General features: G+C 44.8%; 2 protein-coding genes and 1 non-coding gene across 4 annotated transcripts; 2 read left to right on the forward strand and 1 right to left on the reverse strand.

Moving 5' to 3' along the window:
- The first annotated feature begins 1358 nt into the window (after nt 1-1358).
- On the forward strand, nt 1359-7735 carry smo (smoothened, frizzled class receptor). Its single transcript, XM_057022988.1, has 12 exons — nt 1359-2252; nt 3157-3356; nt 3435-3644; nt 3719-3891; nt 3984-4203; nt 4281-4404; nt 4495-4587; nt 4846-4954; nt 5066-5251; nt 5363-5511; nt 5660-5794; nt 5874-7735. Exons 1-12 carry the CDS (start codon nt 1991-1993, stop codon nt 6443-6445), a joined length of 2433 nt encoding a protein of 810 aa, XP_056878968.1. The 5' UTR covers nt 1359-1990; the 3' UTR covers nt 6446-7735.
- Nucleotides 7736-7857: 122 nt separating this feature from the next.
- Nucleotides 7858-7930, reverse strand: trnak-cuu (transfer RNA lysine (anticodon CUU)). The gene has a single exon. It is a non-coding gene; the product is annotated as a tRNA-Lys (tRNA).
- Nucleotides 7931-7992: 62 nt separating this feature from the next.
- Nucleotides 7993-13078, forward strand: cax1 (cation/H+ exchanger protein 1). 2 transcript variants are annotated; one of them, XM_057022986.1, is made up of 20 exons: nt 7993-8227; nt 8711-8890; nt 9025-9155; nt 9256-9364; nt 9435-9551; nt 9627-9688; nt 9793-9981; nt 10053-10238; nt 10316-10412; nt 10517-10658; nt 10740-10923; nt 10995-11094; nt 11188-11306; nt 11430-11467; nt 11553-11806; nt 12015-12145; nt 12266-12360; nt 12481-12559; nt 12659-12767; nt 12864-13078. In XM_057022986.1, the coding sequence occupies exons 1-20, from the start codon at nt 8152-8154 to the stop codon at nt 12935-12937; spliced, it is 2472 nt and encodes an 823-aa protein (XP_056878966.1). In that variant the 5' UTR covers nt 7993-8151; the 3' UTR covers nt 12938-13078. The 2 variants fall into 2 exon arrangements, with proteins under 2 accessions (XP_056878966.1, XP_056878967.1); XM_057022987.1 differs by having other exon boundaries at nt 7994-8227; nt 11553-11680.
- The last annotated feature ends 125 nt before the right edge of the window (nt 13079-13203 follow it).

Below are 13203 nucleotides of genomic sequence, written 5' to 3' on the forward strand. Positions count from 1 at the left end.
GTTGGGAAGGATCCCAGACTGTCTCATCTCCGGCCAGCCGGCTCTCCTCACTGGCAGATGCAAATCTGGATTGTGAGACATTCCCGGGGTGAAACCTGATGCCCGTAATCTTCGGGAGCAGAAACAGCCCAGCGTGTTCAACTGCCTTTGACGCAAGTCCACAATCTAAACATGACATTTCTTTGTTTGCATAAAGCTAAAGTTACTCCTGCATATGGGATTTTAGCCGGAGGGTGTAGCATAACTGTGAGGGGAAGGAGTGAGATCACAGTTGGGATGTGGTGGGTGTCACACTCTGCTAGGAACAACTGAGTGTTATGAAAAATCAGCAGTTGTGAAAGCAGTTTGTGGATTTATAGCAGTTCCTCATGATGTGTACCAGCGAGTGTGTGTTGGCCAGGCCCCTGACGCAGTGTGTGGTCCCTCTGCCTCGCTCAGACGGCCATACTGCGGATTTTGAGACCCAGCAGAGGGGTACAGAAAGAGAGAGTTAACCCTTTTATACCTGCAGGAGACCAAAGAGAAAGGACTCGTGCACGCTGCATCCATGTGACTGTTGATGACAGTTTGGTGAATATGTTTTGAACCTTCCTGCAGCTGCATACAGTAAACCATGAAAATGAAGCCTGAACTGTCATGGAAATCCTAAAGGAAATGGACTGAATCTAGATTTTGGTTATTAACTGGGGACAAAGATGGATGCTATAGTGCCAATAAAAAAAACAATAAAACAAAGACTTACTTCTTAATTTATGAAGATTTTTCAGATTGTAACATTTCCACATTGGATATGTCCATTACAAATATATTCAGTGGTTTTCCATGATATTTTTAGACCTATATCTTAATTTGGAACTATCATAGACTCCAGTTTAGATTTTTGAGGATATTCAGTCACTTCTTGTCATAATAGAATGAGAATATGATTATTACAGTAAGATATATGTATGTCCTATATGTTTTATTCATTCTTTTTCATATTTGTGAGGATTGTATCACTTTTTTTGGAACCCATATGGATAATATTAATTTTCAAACCACATTTTAAATGATGCAACAACCAGTTGACTTCTTAAAAAGCTAAATATCTGTTCGTATACTTTGTCAAGCTCTCTCATAGATCCTAGGACAACTCTGACTTCCGTTCAGCTGACATTTGTGTGCTTCTGGTGACATATTCTCACCCACGGATGTCCTCAGGTGGCAGTGTTGGATTGGAGGGGTCTCTCCATGTTTGGGAGAGAGAAAACGTTTTGAGGCCTGCCATGAGGTACATTCTTGCAGAGGGGGGATGGGAGGGGAGGTTTTTTGTTGCTCTGTTTCTCCCCCCACCATGTGCATACCAGAGACCAACAAAAAAAGGAACAGTCCAGACACTGAGCTGCAACTCGGGCACACAACACATGCTCGTAAAGCTTTCCGTGGACACTTAAGGCTGAGGGAAATCAGTTGTTGGGTCCCTCAGAGGGATGGAGGAGAATTGATCTTTTTGTTTCCCCGCAGCCAAATAAAGGGGGGGCTTGGGGAAAAGAGGGTGGTGCGTTTGAGCTCCAGATCCTATTACAGACTTTTTCATGGCAGTTTTTTTTTTTTTTTTTTTTTTTTGGAAGTTGGGGGAGGCGAATCTCCCAACTTTTTCGGTCTGAGGGCTTTTTCTTACTCTGGGTAAAAAAACGCTAAATTGGTCCTTTTGTCTTGTTTCTGACTTTGCGTCGCTTTCTGTTGAGACGAACGCACGTTTTGGGAGCCGTTGGAGCTCGGAGAATGAAGGAATTCCAGGGAATCCAGCGGAGATCGGTCGAAAAGTGCAGAAAAGGAGTTGTGGACGTCTGCGTAAAAACTTTGATGCGGCCCGGACTTTTTTCTCGCCATGTTGTGTTTGGAAACGAGATCTAATGAAGAAAACGTGTCATTTCCCCGGAGAACGACACGACTAAAGCAGGAAATTTGAAGTAATCTCGGTTTTGTGCCATTAAATCCGTGCCTCAAAATGTCTTCCACGGATCGGAGACCCATTGTTGGATTTTACGCGATGCTGTGCGTCTGCGCTGCCTGGCCCTCGGGGACCGGGGCAGTGTTGTTCCCGAACGGGACAATGTTTGAGGATAAATGCAAGAAAACAACGACCTGTGAGGTCCTTAAATACAACACCTGTCTGGGATCACCTTTACCGTACACACATACATCCATGATCCTGGCCGAGGACTCCAGCACTCAAGAGGAAGCGATGGAGAAGTTGACCATGTGGTCTGGTAAGTCTGGATACATCCTCGAAGAATATTTTGATATGTTGACTGTCTTGTTGATTGATTTAAAAGGAAACCTACATTATAATCTGGAAACTGTAGTGTAAGATTAAGTATATCTCACCAATAGTTTAAACTGCACTGTGTTGTAGCTGCTGTACTACATATAATAATATTTAATATCCACCAGTCTTTTCTTGTATAAATAACCTTTTGTTGGGGACAGGGCCAAATATTCAACAGGAAATGAAGCCTTAATAGTCATTAAGGGTCACACAGGGAGTCGCTGATAGGTGTTATCCAGCAAACAATAGGAAAGTGTCCCTAATAATATGTCTGAGGATTTCCTGCAATAGGACCTTCCCGGTGATAAGTAGCCACTAATGGGCTGTCAGGCCCAGGACACTCCATCACAAGTGTCACAGACCTGCAGATTATAGCCTGTGGTTGTGTGCCTTTTTCCTAATTGCTGCAAGATGCATGTGGTTCCCTTCAGATTGATCTTCTGCGCTATTTATATGATACAGAATGAATTTAAACAGAGTTTAAGCAGGAAAAAAGCAGATACCTCCCAGAAAGGTAATTGTGCAGATGTTTTAAACTTTTGATGCCATTAAATATCCTGTAATTCAATAAAGAATAATCATATAAAGTGTTTCCAAATGGGGCCACATTCTAAATATATATTCCCAAAAAAAACAACTTTGCTTTATTCCCAACTAGCTACCATAGATTCTTTTCATGAAGAGGATCTGTTTTGATGGGCTCTCTTTTCCTGTCATTTCTATTCTCACCACAAGATGCTGCTAAATCTAACCAAATCTAACACGCGCCCAGAATCACCAAAAATCAAATCTATTGACTGCGACTGTCGCCATCTCCACGTCTGCCTGCTGTTTCTCTGGTTTAGGTTTGAGGAACGCTCCTCGGTGTTGGTCGGTCATCCAGCCGCTGCTGTGCGCCGTCTACATGCCCAAATGTGAGAACGGTCGAGTCGAGCTGCCCAGCCAGAGCTTGTGTTTGGCGACGCGTAGGCCGTGTAGCATTGTGGAACAGGAGCGAGGGTGGCCAAACTTCCTCAAATGTGACCATTTTCCCGTCGGCTGTTCGGTAAGTTTCGTCTCAAACAACCTTTGGTCTGCACGGTGGCCCAAATAGGTGACAGAATCTCCTCCCCTGCACGCCTAGAACGAGGTGCAGAAGCTAAAATTCAACACCTCAGGCCAGTGTGAAGCTCCTCTGGTGAAAACCGACATCCAGTCCAGCTGGTACAAAGACGTGGAGGGCTGCGGTATCCAGTGTGACAACCCTCTGTTCACTGAGGAGGAGCACGACGACATGCACGCTTACATCGCCTACTTCGGCACCATCACCCTCCTCTGCACGTTCTTCACCCTGGTGAGACAGAACCACATTACCCACGATTCTACTTCATTCCGATCAGCCGGTTCACCCGTTCTCTGCGCGCTCAGATGACGTTTCTTGCCGACTGGAAGAATTCCAACCGCTACCCGGCTGTCATCCTCTTCTACATCAACGCCTGCTTCTTTGTGGGCAGTATTGGGTGGCTGGCTCAGTTTCTGGATGGGGCTCGCAAAGAGATCGTGTGCAAGAGCGACAACACAATGCGGCTGGGAGAGCCTTCGTATGTATCGGGTCTTTTTTTTTAAAAAAATCGTTGGTGTAGGTAGAAAATGGAAAAAAAACTCCAACGATCTAAATAAAACCTTTCCACAGCTCTTCCGAGACCCTGTCGTGCGTCACCATTTTCATCATTGTGTACTACTCCATGATGTCCGGGGTCACCTGGTTCGTCATGCTGACCTACGCCTGGCACACCTCGTTCAAAGCTCTGGGCACCACCCAACAGCCGCTGTCGGGCAGAACGTCCTACTTCCACCTGGTCACCTGGTCCATCCCTTTTGTCCTCACCGTGGCCATCTTGGCGATCGCCGAGGTAAAGTCAAAACCACCGACGGCGAAGGTAGAGAACCCAGTTCTGCTGTTAGATCAGGTGTGTACTGTACTCCGCAGGTGGACGGAGACTCTGTGAGTGGGATCTGCTTTGTGGGTTACAAAAACTACAGATACCGCGCCGGATTCGTGCTGGCTCCCATCGGAGTGGTGCTGGTTGTTGGCGGCTATTTTCTCATTAGGGGTGAGCATGTAAACTTTAACCACGATGAAGTTCTGAGCAAAATGTCTGCCGGCGAACTGATCTGGTCCATTTCCTCGTTTTTTTTTTCAGGCGTCATGACGCTGTTTTCCATCAAGAGTAACCATCCGGGACTTCTGAGCGAGAAGGCGGCCAGCAAAATCAACGAGACGATGCTCAGGCTCGGTTTGTCCTCCCTCCTGTTTACTATGTGAAAAGACTATTTGATTATGCAGTTTTACAGAAAGAAATATGAATTACTTGATTGGCTTCTGTTTTGTACATTAAATGTCACACAGTACATGTACACTTTTCACAGAAGAAATCGTAATAGGATTAAATTAAATGCTTTTTTCACCATTTGAGAATAGATCATTTGTAGCCACAGTATCTCATAGTTGTCGTTTGTGAGCCAACAAAGGCTTTCCTGTTTCTTCTCAATAGGTATATTTGGATTTCTGGCTTTTGGCTTTGTTTTCATCACATTCGGCTGCCACTTCTACGACTTCTTCAACCAGGCTGAATGGGAGCGGAGCTTTAGAGAATATGTTCTGTACGTCCTTAGGTTCTTCCAGTCCTCCATTGTGTTGTTTCTTGAACCCTTTTCAAACCTCAAATGTGAAATATGAAAGAAGATTATTGACCTTGAGATGTTGATCATCAGGTGCGAAGCTAACGTGACGATCGCCTCTCAGACCAACAAGCCAATCCCCCAATGCATAATCAAGAACCGGCCCAGCCTCATGGTGGAGAAAATCAACCTGTTTTCCATGTTTGGAACCGGAATCGCGATGAGCACTTGGGTCTGGACCAAAGCCACCATCCTGATCTGGAAACGAACCTGGTGCAAGTAAGTCAACAACACATGTACTGTATTTTTGTCATCGTTTTGGAGGTTTTACAATCACTGAAATGTTTTATTTCCTTTTCTTCTAACCCTCTCTTTGTGCTCCTCCATCAGAATTATTGGTCGAAGCGACAATGAGCCCAAGAGGATCAAAAAGAGCAAGATGATTGCCAAGGCGTTTGCCATGAGGAAAGAGCTTCACAAGGACCCGGAGAAGGAAATGTCCTTCAGCATGCACACCATGTCTCACGATGGACCAGTGGGTGAGTAACCGGAGTCGAGAGGAACGTTCACAGATGTTTCTGCGGGTTCACCTTGAGGTGAATGAGAAGATGAAGGATTCTCTTATCCTTTGCTGCGGATGCGCCATGGCAACAGTGAACATTGCGGTTCCTATTTTTTTTTCAACAGCTGGAATCAATTTTGAAATAAATGAACCGTCCAATGACATGTCATCCGCTTGGGCACGCCATGTGACTAAGATGGTGGCCAGGCGAGGTGCCATCCTACCTGAGGACATCTCTGTTACTCCTACAGGCACGCCAGGTCAGAACTGTCTACTCTCCTTTATCGGCTTTTTCCTGCTTTAAAGGTTGCTGACGATTACCTCCATTTCTTTGCGCAGTGCCCCCCCCGGATGAGAGGAACAGGCTATGGATGGTGGAGGCCGAGATATCACCAGAAATGATAAAAAGGAAAAAGAAGAAGAAGAAGAGGAAGAAGGAGGTGCGTCCACTGGAGGAGCCCGTGGATCATCAGGCATGTCACCAGCGCGAATTTGGTCGCTGCGCAGCTCCGCGCCTGCCCAAGCTTCCGAACCATCCGGCTCTGGTTGCAAACCTGCGGCGGCAACAGAGGCTTGAACAGGAAGTCCTGCCCGGGTCCTGTCCGGATTTTCCGCCCTCCCACCCCATGTCCTGTGAGGAAAGCTTTCCAGACATGCAATACAAGAGTAACTGGAACCGCTGTAGCCGCACTCTGCTGTCTGACCATCTTAACCTCAATGACCCCCCAGAAGATCTGGGTCTCGGTCCATGCTGCCTTTCCTCAGCCTCCACCTGGCAGCCCAGAGGGTCCTCCAATAGGACGACCCATGTGGCCCGGATGCCTCCTGCCAGGAGGACCTGCAAGGGACCCATTCACTCCAGGACCAATTTAATGGAAGCAGAACTCATGGACGCTGATTCGGACTTTTAAATGTGCATCCTCGATTAATTGCTTTGTGGTAGAGCGAGTGCAAGTGGCAAAAAAGTAACGGATACTTTCAAAAACCCTTACCAAGCTACACCGAACTCCCAGGACCTGGAGAGGAGGCTGGATCTGAGCTGATCAGTCTTTCAAAAACACAAAAAGGGATTTCTGAAACAATGGTTTGTAAATAGGTAAAAGAAAGAAAGAAAGATATTTTTTTATATTTTAAAAGGTGTTTGATACTGTTTTAATGGCAACTTCATGACAATAAGTGGTGGCAGCTACTCTTTATATGGCTTGAAAAGGATTTATGAGTTTTTAAATGTCATTTTTCAACAACTGAGGCACATTATATAATATTCCTTCTTTCTCTGTTAATTATTTGTACAATAGGAGGTCAAAAAACCCCAATTCACACTGTCAGCCTGCCACAGAAGCATAATGGATTAGACTACTTACACATGCTGTTAAGGCCACATCTTTTGTTCTATTTGTATGTTTTTTCACCTCTTTCCCCACAAATATTTAGCTTTAATCAACTTATGTATGCAGTTAATATAAACTACTAATCATTGTTCCCCTTGTGCTTTGAATACTGATATTGCCAAATAATTTGCTGCATAACACATAGCTTAGAACTAAATACTGTTATTAAATAAAAATGCCTTCTGTTTGTTTTCCATTTTTCTTTGGTTTAGAAAAATGTGTATTTTTCTGTTATTCTTACAAAATGATTTTTAAAGCAGTATTTCCAGAGTTTAAATGTTGTACATAGTCACTGTGCCTGAACTGTGCTTACAAATGATTTTTTCCCACTCAATAATTCTATAGAATACTTCTATTTTCAGGGGTTTTTTTTGCATTTCACACACACACACAGTTGTTAATAAAAAGGGAAGTGTCACTTGCTTTGCTTGTCACTGTACCTTTACTGTCGTCAAAATTTCACATTTGATAGTTTACTTTGTCATGTTGGAGTCCTGTCAGTGTGTGCATAGTCATATATATATATATGTCAGCCGTTTTTCTTACTGTCAATATCTGTGTGTGAGATATTTATGCCAGTTAACACAATGCTATCACTTCAATAGTACAGTTACCGGTAGCATGGATTTTGTTTTCTGAAGCAGATTTTGCAGACGATTGTTTTTAATTTAACAAATAGAGATATAATGTAGTTATTCTGTTAAAATTCTATTTCTGTTCATTCTGCCAACTGTGTAAAAGAGATTATTGTCACTGTCACACGTCTGTGTCTTTCTGTATTTTGCGGTTAATAAAATGAATCGAGCCACAGTTTTACGGCTGTACTTGGGTAAATAATCATTTGATTTAATGGTCTTGCACAATATAGATTGGAACGAGGATAAAATACGGTACAAAATAAAAATACATAAAGAGAAAAAAAAAAGTAGCAGCGCCCAACGTGGGGCTCGAACCCACGACCCTGAGATTAAGAGTCTCATGCTCTACCGACTGAGCTAGCCGGGCGTGTAGCACCAATAGTAAAGCTTTTCTTTCAACAGTGGGAATGCCGTAAATATTAGATAAACTGCGCACCAAAATGACATGCGCCGCTCGTTGCGTTTGGCGGTTGACTTAAACACGGCGTCCCTCCGCCCCTCTTTGGATTTGCAGCCTGGGAAGCTTGAAGAGCCGCAAGGGAAACCACATGTCAAACAGCAGCGACATCTGAGGATTTGACATTCGAAATGTCCCATACGAAGCCTTCGTTGATGCCAGGTGATGGGGAGAACCTGCAGAGAAGGTCGACGGCTGATCCCACCGGTGAGGCCAACCTGTTTTAACCAATCTGTTTCATGCTTGCTCTGTCGGTCAAATGTTCCGGGTTAATTTAAAGTTTGTGTGAGTGGGATTAAGAGAATGTACTCAAAATAATGTAATAAGTAATTGTTTAAAGTAAGAAGCTACAAGAAGCACATTTTGTTGTCCTAATTATGGCCTAACATGGAGTAAATATTTCTGTCTTACCCTCTCATCAAAGTCATAATACAATGACATTTAATTAATTTATTTTCAATTTATTTGCATTCAGTGTTCAATCAGTTGAGCCTTAAATCAACCAGCATGGCAAAGCTGGTTGCAATGCATAACTAATGTGGTCAGTCTTGGTCCTTGGCTCCATGTCATCAGAAGGGACGCCATGTATGACTCTCAGGAGGTTTTTGTTAGTTACACACAGTTCCTGTGCTTGGAAGGTGGGTTCATCTTCATTTGTAACATCAAAAAATGCCCTTTTTTCCCCCTTAGGCAATTTCGAGAACAGCGAAGAGCCCGAACTCCACCATCGATGCAGACAGTCCCATCCCGAGTGGCTCTGTGTTGGCCCCAACCATCCAGAGATGAACATTGTGCAGACCCCCTCCCCGGATGTTTCTGGCTACCATCACTACCACTACACCCCCAAATGCTTCCTGACCATCCACAGAGGTGAGTGAAAGGAGTCCAATTGAGTCAAGTCATAGTTCTTTAACTGGGAAATGGAGGAAAAAGCTGTTTTGTTTCTGTTTTGGACACCAAAGAGTTCTTCTAGGAGTTGTTCTGAAAGTGTTGGTTCTGTGCAGGAGGACAGGGAACATCGGTCCAGTCTGCTTCGACACGATGTGGAGAAGAAGGTTGGCACGAGGCCACAACAAAGACGACAATCCGAGCCGACAATGAGGTGGAGGCCCACAGAGAGGCCAACAACTACAAGGTGGGCCAAGATTCCTTTTCGTCTCTCTCTCTCTCTCTCTCTATCTCTATCAGTCCAATTGAGCTTTAAATATATATAGATATATATAATTTTTTTCCAGTTTGGCTTCAGGAAGTGGAAGGGCAACGTGACAGAAAAGCCCATTGAAGACCGATCGGACGTTATCAAAGAACTTTACTCTGATCTCAACACCGTGAAGCCCCAAGAAGGTCATTTCAGTGTCTTCTTGCATTTTCAATTTCAAATGGATTTTTGAATGAACTTTAATGTGTTTTACAGGATCCGTAATCACCTTTGGTAACATACTTTATGTGTTCTTGTTCGGATGGTGGATATCCTTCATCTATTTTCTCATCTGTCCCGTAATATTTCTTACAAGCTGTGCTTCCCCTTATGGTATGTATCTTTAATAAAGCACTGACATTTTAACTCTGTTTTGAAAATGAATCGCTGTATCTGTCTTTTTTTAAGGAAACCTTTGCTTCAAGATGGCGTTGTATTTTATTTGGCCATTTGGGAAGTCAGTGGAAAAGGTAATGCTTTACAGTTCTTATTATGGCTACTCCATTTTCATATATACACACACATTGCTCTATCAATAATCCACCACTTCATTTTGCTGCATTTGTGTTTTTAGGCCAGTGATGTTGTAAAGAGGTCCACTGTGAAGCCGTTGATGTGCGAGGTCATTCCTGAAGAGACGCGCAGTGACTACAGCAAAGACCTTGAGGGGGAGAAGGACTCTGCTCCGCTTTTGGTATCGTCACCGATCAATTTTAAGATCCCAGTACCAGCAGCACCAGTCAGGAAAACCTCAAATCACTGGGTGAGAACGTCAACATCGACTCCCGAAACGTGAAAGCTTTTCGAGTTTTTACGTCTGTTGTTTCTCCCCAGTGTCGCTACAGTACTTGCGTCTGGCTCCTGCTGGGCTACCCTGTGGTGGCTGTGGTCCACTCCCTGGCATGCATCCTCTCCTGGCTGCTGGTCTTCACGATACCTGTGGCGAAGATGAACGCTCGCATGCTCCACACCATCCTGCTCATGGCACCGGAGGACATCCATGTGCGCAAACTGGAAAAGGTACAACTCAAAAGACCCTGGTTGTTTGCACCAAAATCCCCCAAAAACAGCTGAAAAGTTGACCTCCTCTCTTCCAGATTCGCTGTGAGAGCCGAGTCCTGCTCTGCTGTTACCGAGCGGTTAATGTATATTACTATAAATATACGGTTCATAGCATCAATATTTTTGCTCTCAGTATCCTTTCCTTTCTGCGGTCTTGGATCAACTTTGAAAATGTTTCATCGATAGGCCAAAACATTATTTTCAGCCCTTTTCCCTTAAGTCTATGATCCCTTCAGACCTCCTGCCGCTGGTAATAACCAGCCTGAGTATCGGATACGCTGACAAGGAGCACAAATATTTCAGTGCTGAGGTTATATTTTCCATAGCCATCACTTCCATCATTCCTCTGTCCTATTTCATCGGCATGGGTATAGCCAGGTAATGTTTATTTTGAATGTGACCGGGGGGGATAAGTCCAAACTGCACGTGGGTGCAGCAGATTTCTCCTCTTGTGTGTAGCCTGTCTGCACAGAGTAATTTTGCAGTGGGAGCGGTGGTGAACGCCACCTTCGGCTCCATCACGGAGATGACCTTCTACATCACGGCGTTGTTGCGGGGACACCGCGCTGGCACCAGGTGTTATGAAGAGGTCGTCAAAGCGGCGCTCACCGGGACTTTGCTCGGCTGCATCCTCTTCATACCTGTGAGTGGACGAGCCGGCGCCCTTGCAATTAACGCAGCGCCGCAGGTCATTTACGTGCCGCATTTCCGCAGGGAGTCTGCATGATCATCGGCGGCATTAAACATCAGGAGCAGCGGTTCAACAGCCGCTCCGCCGGCGTGAGCTCGGCCCTGCTCTTCATATCAATAGGAGGTACTTCGTATTAAAGGCAAACTGATATTCTGAAAACACCCTCTAACTTGCTAATGATGCTAATCTTTCCCTTTTGCCGCTGTGACATGACAGGTGTGTTTGCGCCAACCCTTTTTTCAAAGACGTTCGGCGACATGGTGTGTGACAGCTGCTCCGGCATCCCAGGCAACGCCACCGTGCCCTTCACCTGCAGAGACTGTCACTATGACACCGTGAGCTGCTTATCCTTACCCGTCTTCATTGTGGATTTACAATTTTGGCCACCTGAAGGAAAACGTCTCGTGTCTGTGCCACTGCGCTTAATGAAAAATGTTGCCTTCTTCTGTTTTAAACAGAGTCAAACTGTCCCACATTTGGTTCTGTCCCAAATTGAGTAAGTCCCAAGGCTAAAAATAGATGTGGAATGTGCTTGGCTGCAGTTCTCTCCACTAAACATGCATTTTATATCCGTTCACCAGACCGCTGGTGTACACTATTTCTGTGCTGCTGCCTGCTGCATACCTGATTGGCCTCGTCTTCACGCTGAAGACCCACTCGCACATCTACGACATCCACATCAGCGATGGCCATGCGGGTCACGCGCACGGTCAGTATGCTCAGGCGGGCACCAGCACTGCCCACCCCACTGGTGAGGGCACCACGGGCCATCCCCTCGCAGCCAACTCTTGTATTAATGCCGGCATTGTTGCCACCAGCCAGGGGCTTTCAACAGGTGCGTGTTCAAGGTTCACGTTTTGGGTGAAACAGCATGACGATCCGCTGCAATGCCTCACTGTTGCATGCTTAAACAACCTCGCTGTGCATGCACGATATGGGAGGTACAGGCGTAGATGCATGTCGAGTGTGAAAATAGCAGAACTTGGAATGTGAGACTGATCGGAAACGCACAAACTGCTCAAAAGTCGTGTCTTTTCTCTCAGGTCACCATGTAGTTCACTGGTCCCGCTGGAGGGCTCTCACGGTGCTGATCGCCGCCACAGTGTTGATGGCCTGCTGTGCCGACCTGAGCACCGAAAACATCGAACCCTTTCTGAATTATTCCATCTCCCAGGTGTGCAAAATTGCTCGTGTAGGAATTATACATTGAGTCTTAATACCAGGGCTGCATTTTCAACTGACTGCACGTTGCAGGTTATAAGCTGACGACCTTCAGGGTTTCTTACTTTTGCAGTATTTCATCGGCGTTACGCTGTTGGCCATGGTGCCGGAGCTTCCTGAGATTGTTAATGGGATCCAGTTTGCGCTGCAGAACAACATCAGCCTGAGGTGAGGGGATCATGCACACATGTAAAAGAAAAATTGGAGGATGTTAAGGGGTTTGTTTGTGAACGCATCCCGCAGAATTCAGGCATTTTCAAACTGACAATGCCTTTTGTTTTGTCCAAGCCTTGAGGTGGGGAGCTGCATTGCTGTGCAGGTCTGCATGATACAGATTCCACTGCTCATTCTCTTCAATGCTTTCTACGTAAGAAGCGCTCAGCTTTTATTTCATACCGTGTCTTTAGCTTTTGCTTTGCAGCAGTGCACATGCTGACTCGGCCCAAATCCTTTTCCTCCCTCCCAGGACGTCGGGTTCACGCTCATTTTCAGTGACATTCATCTTTGGGCGAGCATTTTCAGCGTCATTCTAGTCAACTACATCTTCATGGATGGGAAATCGGACTATTTTCAGGGCAAGTATGAGTTCCAGAGACAACCAGAGGCCGTTTTTCTTTTAAAACCTTTGTTGTGAATTAATGTTTTTGAAAATCGCCTATTTTTCCCACCAGGCACTGCTCTTGTTGTGGTCTACCTCATCCTTTTGGCCGTTTACTATTTTGCCCCATCTCCACCCGCTTGCTGAGATTATTGTGGGGATGATGAAGAAAAAATAAATTAAAAAATAGCTAATTCAACAACGTAATGCAAAAAACACAATTGAGTTAAAGAGGATCGTGATTTGTTTGTTCTTTCTTAATTAAATAAAATCTAAATTTAAATATTCTCTCTGTGATGAAAATCTTTAAACCTGTGCTTGATCTTATTCACTTGCTAAAAATATAAAAATACAGTATTAAATATCATTGGAAGATAGTGAGTAGACAATGGACAATAAAGTGGTTTCTATTG

Source organism: Takifugu flavidus, chromosome 22 (assembly GCF_003711565.1).
Source record: "Takifugu flavidus isolate HTHZ2018 chromosome 22, ASM371156v2, whole genome shotgun sequence".
NCBI classification, from domain to species: domain Eukaryota; kingdom Metazoa; phylum Chordata; class Actinopteri; order Tetraodontiformes; family Tetraodontidae; genus Takifugu; species Takifugu flavidus.